The sequence below is a fragment of the Thermobia domestica genome, chromosome 5, assembly GCF_964235325.1.
Source record: "Thermobia domestica chromosome 5, izTheDome1.hap1.1, whole genome shotgun sequence".
Taxonomy (NCBI): domain Eukaryota; kingdom Metazoa; phylum Arthropoda; class Insecta; order Zygentoma; family Lepismatidae; genus Thermobia; species Thermobia domestica.
Genome location: NC_137458.1, coordinates 239,474,510 through 239,496,233, shown reverse-complemented (window position 1 = coordinate 239,496,233; position 21,724 = coordinate 239,474,510). Strand labels below are relative to the sequence as shown.

The following is a 21,724-nucleotide window of genomic DNA, read 5'->3' as shown; positions in this document are numbered from 1 at the left end:
TTAATTTTTGTTTAATCAAACGCATGTACGATCCTGCAAAGTGTTACGTAGCTATCTAAAGATCGTAAGTTGAAGATGTTTCAGTGGCTACGATAAAACAATACACACACGATAGAAATGCAATCTAAAACTGCAACAATTTCTTTTTGTTGCGAAATGTTTCAAGAAAAAGTCAGTCAGTTTTCCAAATGTTAATACAATTTCTAAAACTAATTAATATTAAATTCAAAATAATTCAGTACACACAGAACTTGTCAATAAGATTGGTTTCCAAAGTTAAATAATTGTCCCCTAAACATAATTAATAATAATAATAATAATAATAATAATAATAATAATAATAATAATAATAATAATAATAATAATAATAATAATAATAATAATAATAATAATAATAATAATAATATTCAAAACTTCTAAGGAAAAATTATTTTTTATTATTTTTAGACCATCACAATCCTAACACTACTTGTAAATAGTAGATCTTTCTTTCTCCCACACATACACAAATAACAAAACAAAATTCTTACTTTGTCTGCATTTGCTGAAAAGGTTTTAACCATTTCATCATATTTTTCCCTCTGTGTGTCAGTTAAAGGGCAAGACACTATTTTGTCTGTCTTTGTCGGAAGATCCTTAAGTACTTCACTTTTAAGCCTTCTTAAGACAAACGGTTTCATTATACTTTTGGCCCTCAAAACTTGGTCTCTTTCGAATTTTGGCTTGTTTTGCTCCGATGACTGTTTCTGAAATTATACAATCAATTACTATAAGAAAAATTTCCAGAGATTAAAACAAAAGGTATGGTACTTAGATGATCATGCATGCTTCATATTGTACATGCAGGGTGAGCCATATTGATGGAACACACTTTTCTTTCTACTTTTTCTGAAGAATAAATATAGTAAGATTTTTTGCATAAGTTGTTTTGTTAAGTGTAATTATAATTAAGACATTCATTCTTCTTGTATCTTTTCAATGAGTTGTTGACATGGGACTTCAAAATAAGTTGTGTATTGTGGAAGCATATCTGACTAGTGGAAGTCATCGCTGCACGAAGAAAGTTCTATCAATAATTCCAAAATCGTGACACTCCCGTCATGAAAGGTAATCTGAATAATTTCAATGCTACATGAAACCATCTCTGGAAAGGTAACGATCATTATATGGTGTTAATAATATTAAGTACGTTGAGAATGCGGTTAAGTAAAGCCTGCTGAGTCTAGTCGTATATTAGCTCAATAAGTGTTTATCCTTCGCACAAATGTATGCAAAATTTTGAAGGATTCAAAACTTTATCCTTACCAGATACAGGTTGTACAGCAATTGAACCCAACAGATGAATTAATGGGATGATAGTTTGTAAGCGAATTCTGAGTAAAGTAATAATTTCGTTTGATATATTATTTGCAGATTTTGGGCCTCAGAGAATCCAGAATGCGTACATGAAAGACCTTGTGTGGTGTTCTGTGCTCCATTCAAACTTGACTTGACCCTTACTTCTTTGAAGTCGAAAGTGAAATCATAAGTCACATGTTAATAATTTAATATCTTCCGAAAACACGACGGATAGGTGTTCATGACATATGGATTGCAATAAGTTGGCACCATTGTCACACAGGAAAACTATCAATAACCAATCCCCAACATCAACTCTCCAATCACCTTTCAAGCTTCGGCGATATTAATTGGCCTGTCAGATTGGCTGACTTCAACCCATTCGATTACTTCCTGTAGAGATACCTTAAGAACAGGGTACGTGCAATAAGACCCCAAACGATTACTGACTTTAAAGAATCCGGACGGAAATTGCTATCATTTCAGCTGATGTATCACACCGCACTGCACATGGTATGACACAAGAGATGATTAATATTGTCATCAAGGTGGTGACTATCTACGAAATGTGATTTCCAAACGACGAACAGCAATGAAATCTCTTCTATGCTCCTTATGTACTGCATATAGAGTATATTAAATGTGTTACTTCTATTTAAAGAGATGTGTATTTCAAATGTGTAACATCGATATGACCCACTCTGTATAAATCAGAAGCGTTCCCTTTAGATGTGCAAGCCCTGTATGAATGCCCAAATAAAACCGAAAATAATAATAATTCGTTTGTATAAATACAATGCAGCATCCAGATTTAAAATTCATGTGATACAAACATTACAAGATCTGATTCGCATTTTTTTCTTTTCCACTAAAATAAATCAATAAATAAATAAATACTCACGGGATACATAGCAAATATCCTTGTAAGATACTCTTTCTTTCCAGCAAACATTGATGGCATTACAAAAATTAACAATGACATTAACTCCACTAAATTGTTCTGTAAAGGCGTTCCTGTCAGTAGTAGCCTGCGTTCTGCCTGAAATTCACCAAATAAGAACTTTAAATAAATACAATTGTGTGCTACTCGCATAACGTGCAGTGAAAAATAACTCAATTTACAACCGCACTTAGTATTCGAGGCGTTCCTGGTAAAAAATATCTAAGTTCACTTTTAATGCTATTACGTGACCAACAGTAGTCATATATTGGTCACTCAAGCCCTACAGTCACGATCTGCTATTTCTAACAATATAGTCACATCCAGAACAGTTCTTTTCTTAAGAGGTCTAAAAACCCACGTAAATCTTTTGCACTCTTAAACACGTGAGACTCCATTATATATGTATTATTATTATTACTTTTTTAAAACCGAAACTTCAATGTTTAGTTATAAGCTTAACATCTGACAAAAGAACTAATTAAACGTATGCTAATACGTACAATTCTGAAAAAGAAGAAAAAAAAATAACGCTCATCTTCAGTGATTTCAAGGGGTGGGCTGGAGCAGGGGGAATTCTTTGGATACATCTCCAATTGTGTTCAACGTGGGTTACCAGCATTTTCGCTCTAATACTTTTATCTTGTGTATTGAAAGTCCTCCTTGGAGCGAAATCTGAAATCTTCACTGCTATCCTGCTTTAAACATGATTTTATCGGAATTTGAATTCGTAAATAGGGTAATGTTCTAGAATTTGTACCAAAAAAAGATCACTGCTAAAAAGAAAGAAACCAACATACTAGGTTCCTTTTCAGCACCAAGACTACATGAGACAAGATCTCCGATTGAAAAGGGATCCGAGACACAACCCGGGTTTCTATCCGTGGCAAGGATCGCGAACCTCAAATCACGCGAAATTCAAAAACAGCAATAATTCTTGTTCACTACGATATATGGAACGCACAATATGCACCGACTTTCTATGTTTCATTAGAACTACAGTATTTCACACATAGAACAACAAAATATTTTAATTCTTTGATTATCTTCCACGTTACAAGAGCATATAATAAAATTAATGTATATATTCGAGCATTTAAACTGTGTGACAATATACATGTAATATACAATTTCATTTAAATCCATTAGGTTACAGAAAACTGTTGATATCATTACTAGAAATACAAGTATAACTTACCCTAATTTTAATTAAATTCTCGTATCTTTGGGTAGCCATATTTTTTAACATATGAGCTTCATCAAAAACAACATAATACATGGGCAATATCCTGAACAACTTTTTTTCTTCTGCTGACGCACTAACAAGCGTGTAGCTGAAAAATACATTTAAAAGTAATTAACAAAATCGTACATTTTAAACATAAAATGTAACCTTGCATTGAGATACTCAGATTCTAAAGAGCCACGAAGTATCGCATGGTGAGTATGTTCCTAATAGATTCAAATTAGGTATTTACCACACTTAATTAGATGGCCCGCGTTAATGCCACGAAAATACGTGAAACCATCTGACTTGACATTGTGTCACGAATAGGAATACTCAATTTCATAAACCAAGAGGCAGAACTTCAGAACTACATAGGGTAGATGTCCTTGCACTGATCTTCCCCACTGAAACTGTTCATTTTTATTTTCTTTCCCTATTTTCAACTACGTGATCAAAGCTCCAGACGCCGAAAGATAGGTAATGAAAAGATTTTTCAAGAATTAAAATCAAAAGAAGTGAAATAATTGGTAAAACTTCGAAGTGATCTCGATTCCGATGTAATACTACAGTTTGTATATACAGTCACTTCAAACTCTTTTCTTGCATTCGCTAGCTCCTTAAATGACGCGTTCCGATCAATAAGGGCGAAGCAAAGGCTTGTTTCTGGAAATGCACTCTCAACGATCAAAATAATCGTCCATTTACTTTGAAACTGTATTTTCTAATGAAAAGAGAAATTACTTCCTCAAACTACGCATACAAATACGAGACTGGTTGGTATTAATACTCGAACTCAAATGTGATTTCCGAGCATTCAGACTACACCTATCTTTGTTGAGTACACTCTCATTACTGCAAATGCCTCAAAAATCACACATATTAAAATAAGAAGTCTAGAGAGAAATGTTTCTGTATATCTTTAACGCACTGTAGACAAGACATATAACTTCACATAGCTCTGCGTTAATTACGCAGTTTTAATCGCTCGCTATTTCCTGTTAGTATACATGAAATAAGGTAACTGATGCCCTCCTGTTATTGCCGCGAAAACACGTAACGCTATTTGGTTTGTCTATATTGTATTAGAAAAAAAAAGTACTTGTATTCGGTTGTCTAAAAAAAAGTATTGAACCTTTGGAGGTCAAAATTCAAAACACATTTATTGTGATATGAAAATAATGCAATAAAAACAGTCATACTCCATTTTGTTCGATGACCTGCCATTTTTCCGGCAACACTATTGTCCCGTCTCTTTAGAACTAGGGTTTTTTCTCACAAGATTGTGACACGTGGTTTTTACAGGCCTCTTTTCAAACTAACTTAACACCATTTAGAGTTCTACAGAAAGCAAAACAAATGTAAGTTTGATGGTGCCATGTCCGGGCTATACGGTGGATGCATTAAAACTTCTCAGACAAGTTCTCTCAACTGCTGATGGGTTGTTCAAGATGTATGGTGTAGTCAGTGTCGTATACGATACCTTACTACGTGTACTCGCGCTAACTGACGACAGTACAGGTCCAAGCCTATTGTTCTGCCTGGCGGCAACAACTCGTTATGCACGATGCCCTTTCAAATCCACCAAACGCACAGCATAACCTTCTGGAGTCAGTGTGGACCTTGCCACGGACTTGGAGCTTATCCTCGCTTGGAGCACGATCTTTTTCGCACAATGTTGTCATAAGTTATCCATTCTTCATCACTCGTGACCAACAGATTCAGAAATCGCTCGATTTTTTTTTCCTTCACTGTATAACACTGTTTGGTTATGGATATTTAGATTATTGGCAATCTCATGACTACTTACATATCGCTCGTCCTCGGCCTTTACTAGATTATCATCCATTTTAGAAGTAGTTGGTCACCCACTGTGAGGTGCACCTTGAACATCGAAATTTCCAGAACGAAGGCGACTGAACGACCTTTTCGCTGCTGTTACTGATAATGTATTTTGCATAAACAATACAAATTTCTTCACGGACCTACACAGCAATTGCGCCTTTATCGAAATAAAATTATAAAATGTAGATCAGTTTTGTGGAAAACACACTCATCTTCACGGTGCAGTACCAAACAATACCTTATGTTTGAGCTGCTGGGGCTCTCATACCCTGAGATTTGGGATAAATGCCATTTCATGCGCAAAAGGCTCATTAGTTTTTAGGATACCTGACATATTCTTAAGAATACTAGATACATAATTAAAATTAAAAATACCTAGATATAGATTAAAATGTATCTCATATTAATATATTTTCTGTTAAGTGAAATGAATTCAAATATTCTGATTTCCCTCATTATTCCATGGGGAATAATATACTACAATAAAAACCCTTCTGTAATGAAAAGGATTATTACTTACGTTGTTAAGATAACATCAATATGATCTACTCCGTTCTTTATAAATTCTATCCTCATATACTTTCTTTCTTCTTGGTTTCCGTAATAGGCATATACATTTAAAGATGGACACCATTTTTCAAATTCTTGCCTCCAATTGTCTGAGAAAGAATTGAATAAAGAAACTATATTAATTCCTAGTTAATCTGAGAAAACTTTGTGATATTTATCCATGGTTTCATTTTGCTTACACTTGTTTTATTGATTGGCTCTATACTTGAATTAGATCAGCTTTGCTTATTCTGAAGGCAAACATTATCATTTTTTTCGCTTTCTTTAAATCCAATTGGACTACATGTCAACATCCAAAACTGAAAGTGTGAAGTTAATTTCAATATAGTTTGGATTTTAAAATTCAAACTGGAGTTATGTCATATATCCATCACATTACTATTACTGGATATTCTTGAGAAGCACCATCTGTTGATTCTGAAAATGAATAAATACTATGGAGGTATAAAACCCTTACTACGCAGAATCATGAGTTAGTTTTCAGTGAGATATTTCTCAGATCTTGAATTGAAGAAGAGTAACTGAAAACACGTGACCTCTACTTCCTGGACTTTGTCTATGTGAAATGTTACGTGACAAAACTGGGTCTAGTTTGTTGAAGATGAAACAAACGTGACGAACATAATGAAAAGTTAAACGAAGTATGCTTAGAATTGTGGCAGACTGGTGAAACACACTTTGAATTTAGGTAATGTGCTAGCTCTTAACTCTCCCAATGCTTTTAAACTTGTAAGTCACCTTTGTATTAGTGAATCAATGCTTTCGTTATTCAGCTTTCCATGCAAAAAATGAAGAAAGTTCCGTAGATACCATTATCTTATTTATCTAAGAATAATAAAGCAAAGCAGTTATACATTAAAGGAGAAGTAGTTAGGCTCAAATATAGAGCAAAGGAAACAAAAGACGATAGAAATATGTCAAAAGGCAGTAAAAATAATTTTCAAATACACTCAACAACTCTTCATTTATGTACTCCAAAACAGATCGCATGAATAAATGAAAGATTATGGTTTAATGAGGAGTCAGTAACGAGGCTATTTGTCCCAGTCATGACCAATGGCTGACACATATCGTACATTAAAAATTTATACTAAAACTTCTTAAAAAATGTATTTCACATCAAAGTTCTACAAAATATTAGAGAATAAACCATAAAAATTAAAACAGAGATCGTAAAAAAATTTAAAAATTATAAATTATATAGCAAGAGAAAAATTTTAAAAACAGCAATATTAATATCACATAACATCAAATATCTAGTAAGAAAACCTTAGAATGCATTAGCTATTCCAATTTCACGAATAAAAGACGGTACCCTCCTCAAAACATAACTAAGACTTTCAGGTCTTCTTAAGTGTTCTCTGAGGTCTGGACTATTCTAGGACTCTACAGAAATGTGAAGAATACTCAATGGGACGATACATTTTCACTATACGGTAGCGTCACGCACTAAATAAAAATGTGTTTGATGAGTGTGTCCGATAAGCAAGCGAGTTAGCACCATTTCATCTCGGGAGCTAGTAAGCATCGTCGTCTGCCAATAGCCCGAAAGAGGTTTTACTGAGTGAAACTTACTGTCATTTGCCTGGTCCCAAGATGCTTGCCTATGAAAGCGTATTCGTTGGATGAAATAGTTTCAGAGATCCGTGCTCGGCAGAGAGCTTCAGAGCAACACTACCAATCTGGCGTTCTTGGTTGCTCTGTCGGCACACTTGTTTACCCGAATGCTGGCAGATCCCGGTACCCAGCAGACAACGACGATACATCCTTGTTACTGTAGCTGATGGCATCTCAGAAGAATATCTTGGACGAGGACGTGCTTGCTAAAGACATTCTAAAAGCTTTCAACAGAGCTTCGAGAGTCAGTACATACAAGCACATCAATAGCGAAAAAGAAAGCGCATGCTCGAGGGTAAGCTTAACTGCTGTTAGTTTAGCAGCAAGTATACAATATAGGTGATGCAGACTAAAGTCTGAGCTATAGTCATCCGAGACGAAATCACAGCCGACAAAACCATCTTTTGAATTATCCCTATATATGTATCACAAAAATCAGGGTACTGTTCAACTAACGCTTCAAATTCTTCTGGAACTCGCGACACCCGAAGGTTGATCCTTGGTGGAGTCAACAACCATGGTGAAAGAGCACATGCATAATGCAGAGATGGCAACGCAAATTCATCTGCGCTGAAACTCTCGTAAACACATATATACTATGTGTATGTGGTACGAGGACGTATTGCACATCGATCGTAAATCTGGCCACCATGCACCGGAATGCTGCGAGAATGATCAGAAATACAACGCACATGGGTTGTATAGTTAAGAAGCCTCTCGTAATGATAAGCTAATGATGGTTCGTTTGCTTAAGCATAAGGAGTTGTTACAGGACTAGTGCGAAAAGTAACTTACCGAAGTCCTAGGTGATGAACAGTGTCAAGCTGTTTCAGCAGAGAGGATCAGGCTGATGAATAAACAATACAATCATAGTGTAACTTGGACCGAATTAGATTACGATAACGGCACACTCAGGGTCTTTAGCTAACAATGCTTGCAAATATTGATGTCAACATATATTTTGGTTCTCTTCTGGAAACACATCAAAAATTATGGCTTTTTCGATTTTGTGAATAGAACCCACACGACCAAATGTACTTGGGTTCTCTTCCCGAAGTACCCACAATTATAGTTTTCCGTTCTCTAAACAGAACCGATATGTCGAAACGTTTGGTTCTCTTCTCGAAGCACACCGAAATAAAACGTTTACTTACGTTCCGGAACCGGAACACAAAATACTTTTGGTTCCATTATCATTAACAACCATGGTATTTATGTCCAACAATCATAAACTTGAGTAAGAATTCATTCTCTCTCTTTTACAGTCATCAATAAATATTCATACGTGGTCCTTTGTAAAAAAACTTCCGAACAAGTGCACCACTTAACTCTGTGCAGTACAAATATATCCTTTCTTTCTAAGTTAAAGAAAACTGAATTAGAAAAGATCGAATCACTTTAAAGTTATTGAAAAAAAAAAAAAAGAAAGAAAAAAGAAAGAAAGAAAGAAAAGAAAAGAAAAAATACAGAGAACCATGAAAAACCTTGTATACCCAATTTTGCTGTGATTCCTAGATATTGTATATGGTATGAGGTAGGAAAGACTTCCAGGGTTAAGTCAATCAAAATTAAATACATAAATAGGAAGACAATTGCAAAACAATAGAACATATCCTCAGTATTTCCATTATAAACTATTATTTGCAACCTTTTTTTCTTATGTATGTATATTACGGGAAAGACTTACCTAAAGTAGATGCAGGAACAACGATAAGGTGTGGCCCCGGCACACCAGTTTCTTTTAAATAGGCCAGAAATGCTATCACTTGGATAGTTTTGCCAAGACCCATCTCATCAGCTAGGATTCCGTTTAACCCATGACTATGGATCAGAAGCAACCAATTGAGTCCGATCATTTGATAACTTGTTAGATTGCACCTGTTCAATACAGAGAGAAAGAAAAACGACATTCCAATAATACTAGTTTTTTTTAGAAAAATCTATGAAATTTGTTATTGTATTTAGTTATAAGTAATTCAACGGACTCAAGTCTTGTTATCTCAAAAGGGTTTCTCCTTGCATTAACTTCTAATGTAGGTAGCTCACTAAGTAAAGACAGAGCACAGTAGCAGTAATTGGCAGGCGAATACGTAATACTATTTAGGTTATTTGACTACAACGACAGAAGAATCTCAAGATACATCTTTAGTCTAATCTATGACTTCTTCTTACACTGCTGGATAATATCCTCAGATCTTCCGTGCGAAGTATTTTCATGTACACTCTGTTTACCTTGAATCCTATCTTGTTTGCACAAACTCTAAACACAATATAGATGGCAAATTCGGGGGGGGGGGGGGGGTGTTCCGATTTCGAAATTCAGAAAAACTCCGGATGTTTTCCGAAATCGCATATTTTAAATTCTGGACTTTTCCGAAATACGGAATGTGAGATTTCCGATTCATTTTCCGGAATCCGAATTCCGGAAAATTTTGACTATCCCTAAAACACAACAATCCTAATCTGCAAGGTATATGTCAAGTCTCACTTGCACAATGGATATATTTTATATATATATATATATATATATAATCAGGCACGTAGCCAGGAATTCATGAAGGGGGGGGGGAGGGGTCCGTGACATGGAATACTGTGGTCATCACAACAGGGGCTCAATCATTCTAAACTATTTTACTGGAAACATATATTGATTCGTTCAGCCAGGATTTCGTAATGGGGGGGGGGGGGCGTGACATGAAATTCTGAATGCCCAGGAACTTGATCAATCTAATCTAAACTACTTTACTATCAACATATATCGGTTTGTTAGGACAAAAAAAATGAGGATATGTTGGTAAGTATTTTAATAAACTATGAGAAATCTCGAGTAAAATAATTGAAAAAAAAAAACGTGCTGAAAAAGATTTTACAATATTTACATTCTTCCTCTGTTTATTCAAATATATTTGGTCTAGGAATTAATTCGTGCGGGTGGACAAGAGATAGCGCAACGAACGGAGCGTCCCACAGTTCCGTGTATCCACACATGTGTTGCAAACCCCTGTCATCGCGTATCGTTCGTAGTATAGGGCAGTGGATTAAAGCGTCAACAACACCAGTTTGTAGTTAAGTGAACATGGCGCAATTTGTGCCTGATAAAGTGTTTTTGCGGGGTGTCCTGCTGCATTACTTTAGCATGCAGAAAAGTGCGACTGAAAGTCATCGTATTTTGGTGGAAGTGTATGGTGACCATGCTCTAGCTGAGCGAACGTGTCAGAAGTGGTTTGCACGGTTTAGAAGTGGTGATTTCGGCTTGGCAGACCAAGAGCGAGCTGGACAGCCAAAAAAATTTCAAGACGAAGAATTGACAGCATTGCTCAAGCAGGATTCGTGTCAAACGCAGGAACAACTTGCAGCAGGATTAGGCGTTGATCAAACAACAGTCTCCAAACGCTTGAAAGCCATGGGAATGATTCAAAAGATGTCACATTGGGTTCCACATGAATTGAAAGACAGAGACATTGAAAGACGAAAAACCATTTGCGAATTGCTGCTTCAACGACAGAGCAGAAAGGGGTTTCTGCATCGAATTATTACGGGTGATGAGAAGTGGATCCATTACGAGAACCCTAAACGAAAAAAGGCCTGGGTGAAACCAGGTGAACCAGGTCCATCACAATCAAAACGAGATATTCACTGTGCAAAGGTTATGCTGTGCATATGGTGGGATATGAAAGGTGTGGTGTACTATGAGCTGCTGCAACCGGGTGAAGCTATGAATGGAGAACGTTATCGATGACAATTAATGCGTTTGAAGCAAGCTCTGGCCAGAACACGACCAGAATGGGAGAACAGACATGATAAACTTATTGTTCAACATGATAACGCTCTCCCACATGTCGTAAAACCGGTCAAAACCTATTTAGAAAATGTCGGATGGGAAGTTTTACCCCACCCGCTGTTGCACCTTCGGACTACTACTTGTTCGATTGCATGAACAACGATTTGATTGGACAGCGGTTTACTTCTTCAGAAGATATCGAAACATGGGTCTCTGACTGGATCGCTTCCAAGGATGAGGACTTCTTTCGCCACGGAATCCGTGCATTGCCTGACAGATGGGCGAAAGTGGTGGGTAGCGATGGACAATATTTTTCTTAAGGTATTTATCTATTTTGTGTTTGTACTACAGCTTCAATGTGTGCGTACCAACCGCACGAATTAATTCCTAGACCAAATAACATTTTTTTTTCATAATGATCCCAACTATTATAAAACTGCATACTCACTATTATAAAAAGTACATGCTCAATAATGTCTTGTAAAATATTTTACAATATCTGCGTTCCTTTCTCTGTTGAATCAAATGTTCATAGAACTTTCTTTCCATACAAATTTTAGTTTTTATTATTCCGTCAGCTACTGTCTGTTCCAATGACAGGTTAAAGGAGCAGTAGAAAATTGTTTTTGAAATAACATGTTTGATACTGCAAGGATGCGATGACGAAAATTTATGATAAAAAATGTCCACGTTGTTCCACAACGGTACTATATTTTCGGAAGCTTGAAATCTTCCTTGAAATCCCCCTGACTAGTAGCAAAAATTCTGAGAATTCCGTAATTCTTCTAGAAATTCTGAGAATTACGTAGCTTTTCTAGAAATTTCAAATTCTCTGACTCTTCCAGAATATCTCGATCACCTCGCCACCATGTATTTCAAGTAATACAAATCTCATCATAAGAAAGAATAACCAAAAACTTCCTGATTTTTTAAAATTTCTAACGCGATCCTCCTTTTTCTCATTTAACTTTTTTCATCCATCCTTATTTTTTTCATACCTGGTCTTGAAGGAAGGGGGGGGGGTCCGGATCCCCTGGACCCCCCCTTGGCTGTGCCTGTATATATATATATATATATATATATATATATATATATATATAGATGGTGATAAGAAAAATCTGTAGTTGGCAACACGTCAGATGTATGGGTTGGTAGTGGTGTCGTGGTGCCCGCAGCGCCGGACCGCTGGTGGTGATGTGTTAGGTCGGTCTCCATACTACGTCAGGCGCAGTGGAACAGCAGTGTCCAGTGGTTGCAGCAGACGAAGGTAGTCTAAAATGGGAGACCTCGCAGATTTTCAAAGAGGGCAAATTGTTGGTGCGCGGTTATGTGGAGTGAGTGTGAAGGCAGTGGCTTTGTGTTAGGTGTGTCGCGTGGGACAGTGTCGAAGGTGATGACGGCCTACACAACACACGGGAAAACCACATCGGGGAAGCGGAACAGTGAGCGGAATAAAATCATGAGTGACAGGTCACGCCGGGTATTAAAGCGCATTGTCACGCAGAACCGTCGTGCCACTGAGGAGCAAGTGACGGAGGAACTCAATCAGCACCTCCCCCACCCTGTTTCGACAATCACAGTCCGCCGCGAATTACATGACATGAACTTAGGGGGTCGTGTTGCACGGGCCAAACCGCTCATCAGGGGCCATAACGCTTTCGCACGCCGCAAATGGTGCCGCGACCGCGCAACTTGGACCGTTGAGGACTGGAAACGTGTGATATGGTCGGATGAGTCATCCTTCACCCTATTCCCAACCACGGGCCGTGTTTATGTGTGGAGAACGCCCAAAGAAGCTCATGATCTGCAGTGTTTCCGCCCAACTGTGAAACATGGCGGCGGTTCGGTGATGCTGTTGGCCGACATATCATGGTTTTCATTGAGTCCTGTGTTCACACTTAGTGGACGAATCACTGCCAACGATTATGTCGCAATTTTAGGAGACCACTTGCATCCTATGGTCCGGATGTTGTTCCCGGACAATGACACCATCTTCCAGGATGATAATGCACCCATTCACACAGCTGGTGTTGTTGCAGCGTGGTTTGAGGAACATCGCGATGAAGTTCAACACCTCCCCTGGCCCGCCCAATAACCAGATTTCAACATAATTGAACATCTGTGGTCCGTCTTGGAAACACGACTCCGGCGACAATTTCCATCTCCATCCTCTCTCACAGAACTGGCCGATGCCCTGCACGAGGAATGGTGTAAAATTCCACTTGCTACCATTCACGACCTCTATGCCTCCATCCCACGTCGCATCAAGGCTGTTCTGAAGGCGAAAGGTGGCCCGACACCATATTAATCTGGTTAAGTTGCAATTTTGTTCAGGTGTTTCCATTTTTCTGATCACCATCTGTATATATATATATATATATATATATATATATATATATATATATATATATATATATATATATATATATATATATATATATATATATATATATATATATATATATATATATATATATATCAGTGTTGGGCAAATTTCAATTGAATTAACAATTAACAATTAATCTGTAAATTTAATTGTTAATTGCAATTAACAATTGAAATAAGTAATGGTTAATTGTTAATTGCAGTTGGCCATTAAAAAAGGAGAATCAATTGCAATTGATCAATTGATTGAAAGTAATTGCAGTGGAAAGTAATTGCAATTGAATTCTGTAATTCAATTGCAATTGAAATTAATTGGCAATTGATTCAATTGCAATTGATTGATCAATTGCAATTGATTTTCACTGATTAATTTTCAACACTGTAGTTCAGAGAGTGCGTGGGGCAATGAAAACTTTAGCCACGACCAATTGACTCACCACCCGTCGTGACCCACGACCCACCGTGACCCACTCTGACCCACCACCCACCATAAACCACTCTTACCCACTGCGACCCACAGACCCACCAAAACCCATTGTCATCAACTCTGACCTATGATTCACGCCCTTTTCTCTACTGACTAAAGAGTTTAAACTTGTAATGAAACAAGCCTATAAAATTATCACTCATCGGAGTTTGAATTTTTACGATCAATAGCTCAAGCACCGCACTAATACAATAACGGCGGATCTCACCTTTCTAATATAAATAAAATAGAGTTTGTTCGTGTGTCTATCTGTCTATCTTCGTGCGACCTGTGGACGAGACGAGTGGACCGAAACTTTTCAAAATTTGGTCACGTGTAGCTTGGTCTAGGCCCCAGACCAAGACGAAGAGCTTTTTTAAAAATTCCTTACTAGAGGGTCTCCAGGGGACGTTTACCGGTACCGGCCTGGGGACCAGACAAGTCGACCGAGAGTTACCAAATTTTGGTCAAAGATACCTTGGTCCAGGTCCCACACCAAGGCAAAGCTTTTTCGAAAAACTTCGAACCAGGGGGCCTCAGGGGGGCGTTTACCGGGACATGTAAAAGTAGTAGAAAATGACCGATATCAGTGTCGATTTCATAGTTTTCGCGGTCGCTGAGATCAATGGTGAAACTCCGATCGCATTAACTTCCAAATTCACCGTATCCGGCTACGGGCCGTGGGTCAACGGGGGGGGGGGGGGGGTGCCGAAACGTACAAGTAATCCAAAATGCCGATATTAGTGTCAAATCCATATTTTTCGCGGTTGCTGATATCAATGGTGACACTACCACTAGCGATGACTTTCAAATTCATCCACCGTTGTATGCGGGCCTTGGGTCACCAGAGGGGGAAATTCCGAGACATGTAAAAAAATAATCGAAAATGACCGATATTAATGTCAAATTCATAGTTTTCGGGGTAGCTGAGCTCATTGGTGAAACTCAAGACCGCGTTTACTTTCACATTTAGCCCCCATCAGATAAGAAACGGGGGCATTATAACGGGAATCACGAGACATGTAAAAATATCCATAATGACCGATGTCAAATCCGTAGTTTTCGCGGTGGCTGAGATCAATGGTGATACTTTCATTAGCGATGATTTTCAAATTTAGCCACCATTGTATGCGGGCCGGGAGTCACCGGGGGTGGGGAATTGCGAGACATGTAAAAATAATGGAAAGTGACCGATATTAGTGTCAAATTCATAGTTTTCGCTGTCGCTGAGATGAATGGTGATACTTCCACAGGCGTTGACTTCCAAATACAGCCCCCATCGGCTGCGGGCCAGAGGCATTGTTTTTTTTTTTTCAAAATTGGAACCAGAGGATTATAGGGACTTTTACCGGCATATGTAAAAAGTAGTAGAAAATGGCAGATGTTAGTGTCACATTCATAGTTTTCGCGGCATTAGTTGGGGGTTGGTGGGGGCCAGAGGAGCTTTTTCACAATACGAACCAAGGGGGTCTGAGGGTGCGTTCACCGGGACATGTAAAAGTACTAGAATTTGTGTCGAATCCATATTTATCGGGGTTGCTCAGACCTATAGTGACACCCCCGATAGTGTTTACGTTCAAATTCAGCCCCCATCGGCCTTCCCAATGAAAACACAAATATGGCGGAACAAGTTAATGCTGTTCCGTTAGGAACGATTTCGAGTTCGTTTCCTTCACATCGTCTTGTGCGTGTTTTCTACCGTTTTGTAAGCCTATTTCCACGTTTTGTGATTCAATGGTAGTGGGTCAAAATGGGCATTCAATGTGGGAAGAAAACTGATCCACTCTCCCACCAGTATCGAATTTCAAGGTCGCTTTTTTCGCATTGTTTAGTGCATATTTATACCGTTTCTGCGCATACTTTCACGTTTTGTAGGCCAACGAAAGTGGGTCAAAGGCGACCTACAAATATGGCAGAGAAAGACATATTCATTCCACTTTCAAGGTCCATTTTGACCCTCTCCCACTGATGCACAAAGCGACACAAATCATGTATAAAAAATGTGAAGGAAACGACCTCATTTGATGGTGACGGAACAGCATTAAGTTATTCCGCTATACTTGTAGGCCATTTTGACCCATTTTTGTTGTCGCACTAAAGTGGAAATAGAAGCACTAAAGTGGAAATAGGAGCACAAAACGGTACAAAGCAGGCACTGTACGATGCGAAAGAAACGACCCCCCAAATTCGATAGTGGCGGAACAATGGCTCTATTTTCTCACACATTGATGGACCATTTTGACGCATTTCTGTTGATGCTCAAAACGTGGAAGTAGGTGAACAGAACGGTACAAAATACACACTAAATGATGCGAAAGAACCAACCCCGAAATTCGATAGTGGCGGAATAGTAAGCCATTTAACTCCCACTTTAAAGGCCCGTTTAACTCACTTCCGGTGACGCACAAGACGAGGAAGTAGGCACAGAAAACTTTTTAAAAAATAATCACTAAACGATGCGAAGGAAACGACCTAGAAATTCGACAGTGTCGGAACAATGGGTCATTTTGATCACACTTTGGAGGTCCATTTTCACACACTTCTGGTAACGCGCAAAACGTGAAAAAAAGGGCACGAAACATTCACTAGTCGACGCGAAAGGAAGGACCACGAAATTCGGTACGTATAGTGGCGGAGCAGTGGGTCATTTTCGTCCCACCTTCGAAGCCCATTTTGACCGTCTTCCAGTGACGCACAAAACGTCGAAATACGCGCACAAAAGGGTACGCGATGTGAAATTAACGAACTCGAAATTCGATAGTGGCGGAACAGTGGGTCATTTTCGTCCTATCTTGGAAGCCCATTTTGACCCACTTCTGGTGACGCACGAAACGTGGAAATGGGGGCACGAAACAACACGAAAATTCAGTAGTCGATACGATAGGAAGGACCTCGAAATTCGGTAGTGGCGGAGCGGTGGGTCATTTTCGTCCCACCTTCGAGGCCCATTTTGACCATCTTCCAGTGACGCACAAAACGTCGAAATAGACGTACAAAAGGGTACGCGATGTGAAATTAACGACCTCGAGATTTAATAGTGGCGGAACTCTTGATCGTTTTCGTCCCACCTTGGGGACTCATTTTAACCCACATCCCACGACGTACAAAACGGAAGTAGACGCACAAAACGGCACAAAACGATGTGAAGGAAACGATCTCGAAATTCATTGGTGGCGGAAGAGCAATAACTTGTTCCGCCATATTTGTAGGCCCATTTTGACCCACTTCCGGTGATGCACAAAATGTGGGAATAGGCGCATAAAGCGACACAAAACACGCACAAAAGATGAAAAACAAAGTACCTTGAAATTCGTTGGTGGCGGAACAAGTTAATGACGCCGTGAGCACCAATATAAGTATATACTGTAGTTCTTACCAGTTGGCGCGGTGGGTCAGTGGTAGAGCGTTCACCTCCGGTGCTTGAGGTCCCTGGTTCGATCCCAGCTCGCGCAGTTTGTACTTTGTGGTGGACAAACACCGTGCTCGTGGATTTTCTCGGGGTTCTCCCGTTTCCTCCCACTTTCTTCATTTCATTCATTTCCTATCATCACCGTCTCCTTTAGCCTAACCGGCATAATCGTGGGACGTAAAACTAAAGATTTCATATCATTTTTTGTAATTCTTACCATCAAGGCTGAGAACTGCACGGTCCAATTTTTTAGCCAAAGTAGAAGCCCAACCGGAATAGTGATGTCATTCCGACTCGGATCGGTTCAACTGAGCGTACAGCTTGAACTGGCTTGGTTGGGATTACCCATCGACTGGGCTCAATTGAGCCAATGACTTGAACCGGCTCCGTTGAAACGAGTCCATAGGCTGGGTTTGAGTCAGCTTAACTGAGCCAATGGCTCGAACCGGCTCGGTTGGGGTAAGCAATCAGCTCGGTTCGGCTCGGCTCGTGTGAGCATCGGCTCGAGCTGGCTCGGTTGGATGAGCTGTTGGCTCGGCTCACTTCTCGGTTCGGCTCGATAAGTGAATAAGCTGTGAGCGAGCCGCTTGAGCTGTTGACAACCCTAAACCCGGGTCGAGCAGTTTTGAACATATTTGGCTGGAGTCCCATAACTTTTAATAATTTTTGGCTCGAGCCCGAATACTTGCTCCTCCTGAACTCAAACCAAGAACCTCGTGACCGATGTCCTTGCCTCCTGAAGATTTCTTGACGACCGAGATCGACAGTCAACTAATTTTTAGTATTCCGATACAAACCGCCTATATTCTATGTTTATACAGGTACACGGTGTTATAATGATAATTAATTATAGTAGTAGTAGTAGTATCATTGATAATTATATTGTCTATGTATGATACTTGAAGATAGTAACACAAAGAATTTAACTCGAATTGGCTCGACTCGACTGGAAACTCGATCCGAATTCGAGTCGAGTTGGGGGAAATTTTTCGAGCCGATATCTCAAGTCGAGCTCAAAGATGTCTGCTTCGAGTCGAGTCGAGTTTTAAAGAAAACTCGCTCGAACTCGTTGGTGCCCATTCCTATTGTATGCATGACGGGCATATAGAGTTCTTTCGAGGGGGATAGAACCATAAACATAATATATTTTAAAAAATACTTAGTTTCCCGGCTTTCTTCCCATGGGGGGGGGGGGGGGAAAGGATGGTAGGTATCCAGCATTTCTTATAAGTACCTTATTTGAAATATGTAAAACAGTAACAAGTGGACAACACAATACACACACATCTTCTTATCTTCAGTTTTAATTGCTGATTTCAATTGCAATTAACAATTACAAGTTTCAATTGTCAATTGCAATTAACAATTAAATGTTTCAATTGCACCCTTTGCAATTGACAATTAACAATTAAAAGTTTCAATTGTCTGGTGACCAATTAACAATTGACGAAAATTTAATTGCAAATTTTATGATTGAATTCAATTGCAATTGAATTAATTGTCAATTACAAATTGAAATCAATTGCAATTGATTTTGCCCAACACTGATATATATATATATATATATATATATATATATATACAGAGATCTCACAGATTTTTTTAAATTGTTTTACCTGACTTTTCTGACAAAGATTTACCTATTTCCCTGACAAAATTTTGTATGATTTTTCCACTTTTTCGTATCTCCAGTAGCTTCATATATAACTAAAGGTAAGACACTGACTTCCTATAAAATGAGTCGACCTAGGAAACATGCGTGACCAAATATTAGGAGTGGAGCAACCATTAAGCAAAATAAACATGTGCTTAGGGCATCAAGAGACGGGAGGCTCCGTACACATTTTCCATAGCTGAATTTACTATAGAGTCCATGGGCCACATTGTGCAAATGATGCAGCATGAATCAAGATCCCAAAACGGGCCTCTCATTAAATGATTACACACAGATATTACATATATATATATATATATATATATATATATATATATATATATCTTTATATATATATATATATATATAAAATAGTAATAAGAGCACTCAGAGAATGTAGACCTCTGCCAAGGGTGATGATATCGAAGGAATATACCCCCTCCCCCACACACACATAACAGCGTAATAAAAGCAAGGGGAACTTTGTATGCAGTCTGTGAAATTTATATACTTTCTGTACAACGTCAGTGAAAAGCACACATGACACCACACACATACTCCGTCAAAAACATGACATCCTTAGTAGATGTACTAATAAGAACAGAGATAATGATTGATGATAATAATAGTACTCTGAAGATCTGATCGAAAAGTTTACAATTAGAAAAAGATACGCGAAAACTTTGCAAATATAAAATGGAAGTATTAAAAAAATATATTTCCATCTTTTTGTATATTTTATTTAATTTCGCTAAATAGAATTTTATTTTATGGTTCACTATTGCTTGTATTTTGAATTATATACGCATCGGAGTACCAATTTTTTTTTAAGTCCATAGGGCTCTAATGTAAAATAACTATTTTAGTATTTTAGTTTGCATTAAGTTCATCTGGAGATTACTGACGTACTTGACAACGTGTTTCAGTAAAGCACAGCTCTTCTCTTGCTAATTCCGTTCCATTTTTATTCCTCGATGTTTCTATTCTTTCTGTTTTCATCCTCCGTGACCAGGATTCCAGGGGAGAGTCGAAGGCTTGGAAGTTTAAAGAAAATTTAGGAATTACAGAAATCTGTAAGTAGAATGATAGTTAAGAATTCCTGAGTGTAGTCTTACTATTCTCAACTAGATCGGCTGAAAGAGACCTCATGTGATTCACTGTAGTTAATTTATTATTTTAAGGTGACTTCTCCAGAAGTTTAAGAACAAATTTCTGTAGATACTTTCTGCAATTTCTGCGAAAATCCAAAACTTCCAAATCCGTTACTGACTGGCATTTCTTAAAGGCAGTACGTGTAGCAAAACCAATGTCAACGCTTTTCATAGGAAGATCTTTATTTTCCACATCAATTAGTAATAAACTTTTTTTTATTAAATCACCCGATAAAGTGTTGCAAATGAATGGCCCGTCAGGAGCGTCAGTTTGAAATGGAGTAGGTAAAGGTTCAACTTCTACAGCAAGTAATTATTTAAAAAAAAAAAAAAAAAAGTAAATTCAGGAATAAGAATTTTATCTTCTTCCAACATACTTGACAATCTGATAGCTCGAAGAGCTGAAAACTTTTTCATCCTTTGTGACATCTTGAATATACAACGGAAGATACGAATAAATGCAAATGGGTCGCTGAGCAACACATTAGTTTCAAGCTAACACGAAAGAAAACTTTACTAAAAATTTTTCTGAGTCTTTAAAGTGAGTGTACTTGGAACGGCGTGCTGGAGCATCCTTGAATAAGTTATACAGGGCTCTCAGAAATTCAACGATTTTCCAGTCCGTTACCTCAATTCAGCTTTAAATGACCCACGCAAAGTAACGCACAGTTTCCTGTATCAAGTATTACAATGTTATTTGACGACATCTTGATATCTGACTTCACGGTATGCAGAAATCTGAAGTTTAGATTAGAATCTTCCATTGACATTTGAATGCTCTTTTCTAAGTTCAAGGGGGAAGCGCCACTTTTAAAGCAATTAAAGATCAAAAGCTGTAGGATGTCTCAAAAACACCGATGTCAAATAATGAATGCATACTTGCCTTTTCGAGTACTCCACAATTGCGTATTTATGTCTATCTGCTTCTTTTGAGACACTTCATCAAAACTCGGAACACAGTAATCAACTTTTCTTAAATAACTAAATAAGTTCACTTACAAAATATGATGATAGCTCAAAAATTAAAGTGTTTGGTATTTTGTCACATTAAAGCTGCATTTTTTCCGGCAATTCCCAAAATCCCCTGGGAACATAAGTTTGAATACTTTGACATCATTTGCAGCAGCGTGCATTGGTGTATTATCATTATAATTTGAATATACCATAGTAACTTTGGCAGTGCTACTTTGTTTCGTCCCCGAACTCGAACCATCTGCATCATAGAATCCACATTTTAGCAAACATCACCAGACGCCTTTTTAGTGCAGATGAGGCACAAATATGATGATACTCAAGTCAGAAGGGAGCACAACGTACTGACTTGTTTTCTTGATTCACAAAGG

The 21,724-nt window shown here is 38.2% G+C and overlaps 1 protein-coding gene across 5 annotated transcripts in view; it reads right to left on the bottom strand.

The window, feature by feature from the left end:
• Etl1 (SWI/SNF-related, matrix-associated actin-dependent regulator of chromatin, subfamily a, containing DEAD/H box 1) overlaps window positions 1–21,724 on the bottom strand; it is a 103,544-nt gene that overhangs the window by 16,445 nt on the left and 65,375 nt on the right. For all 5 annotated transcript variants that reach the window (XM_081759850.1, XM_081759847.1, XM_081759851.1 and 2 more), the window contains 5 exons: window positions 9,223–9,413; window positions 5,869–6,007; window positions 3,477–3,612; window positions 2,240–2,377; window positions 531–746 (listed from right to left, as the gene is read on the bottom strand). In XM_081759850.1, the coding sequence (XP_081615976.1) occupies window positions 531–746; window positions 2,240–2,377; window positions 3,477–3,612; window positions 5,869–6,007; window positions 9,223–9,413 (820 nt within the window). The remainder of the gene's footprint in view (window positions 1–530; window positions 747–2,239; window positions 2,378–3,476; window positions 3,613–5,868; window positions 6,008–9,222; window positions 9,414–21,724) is intronic.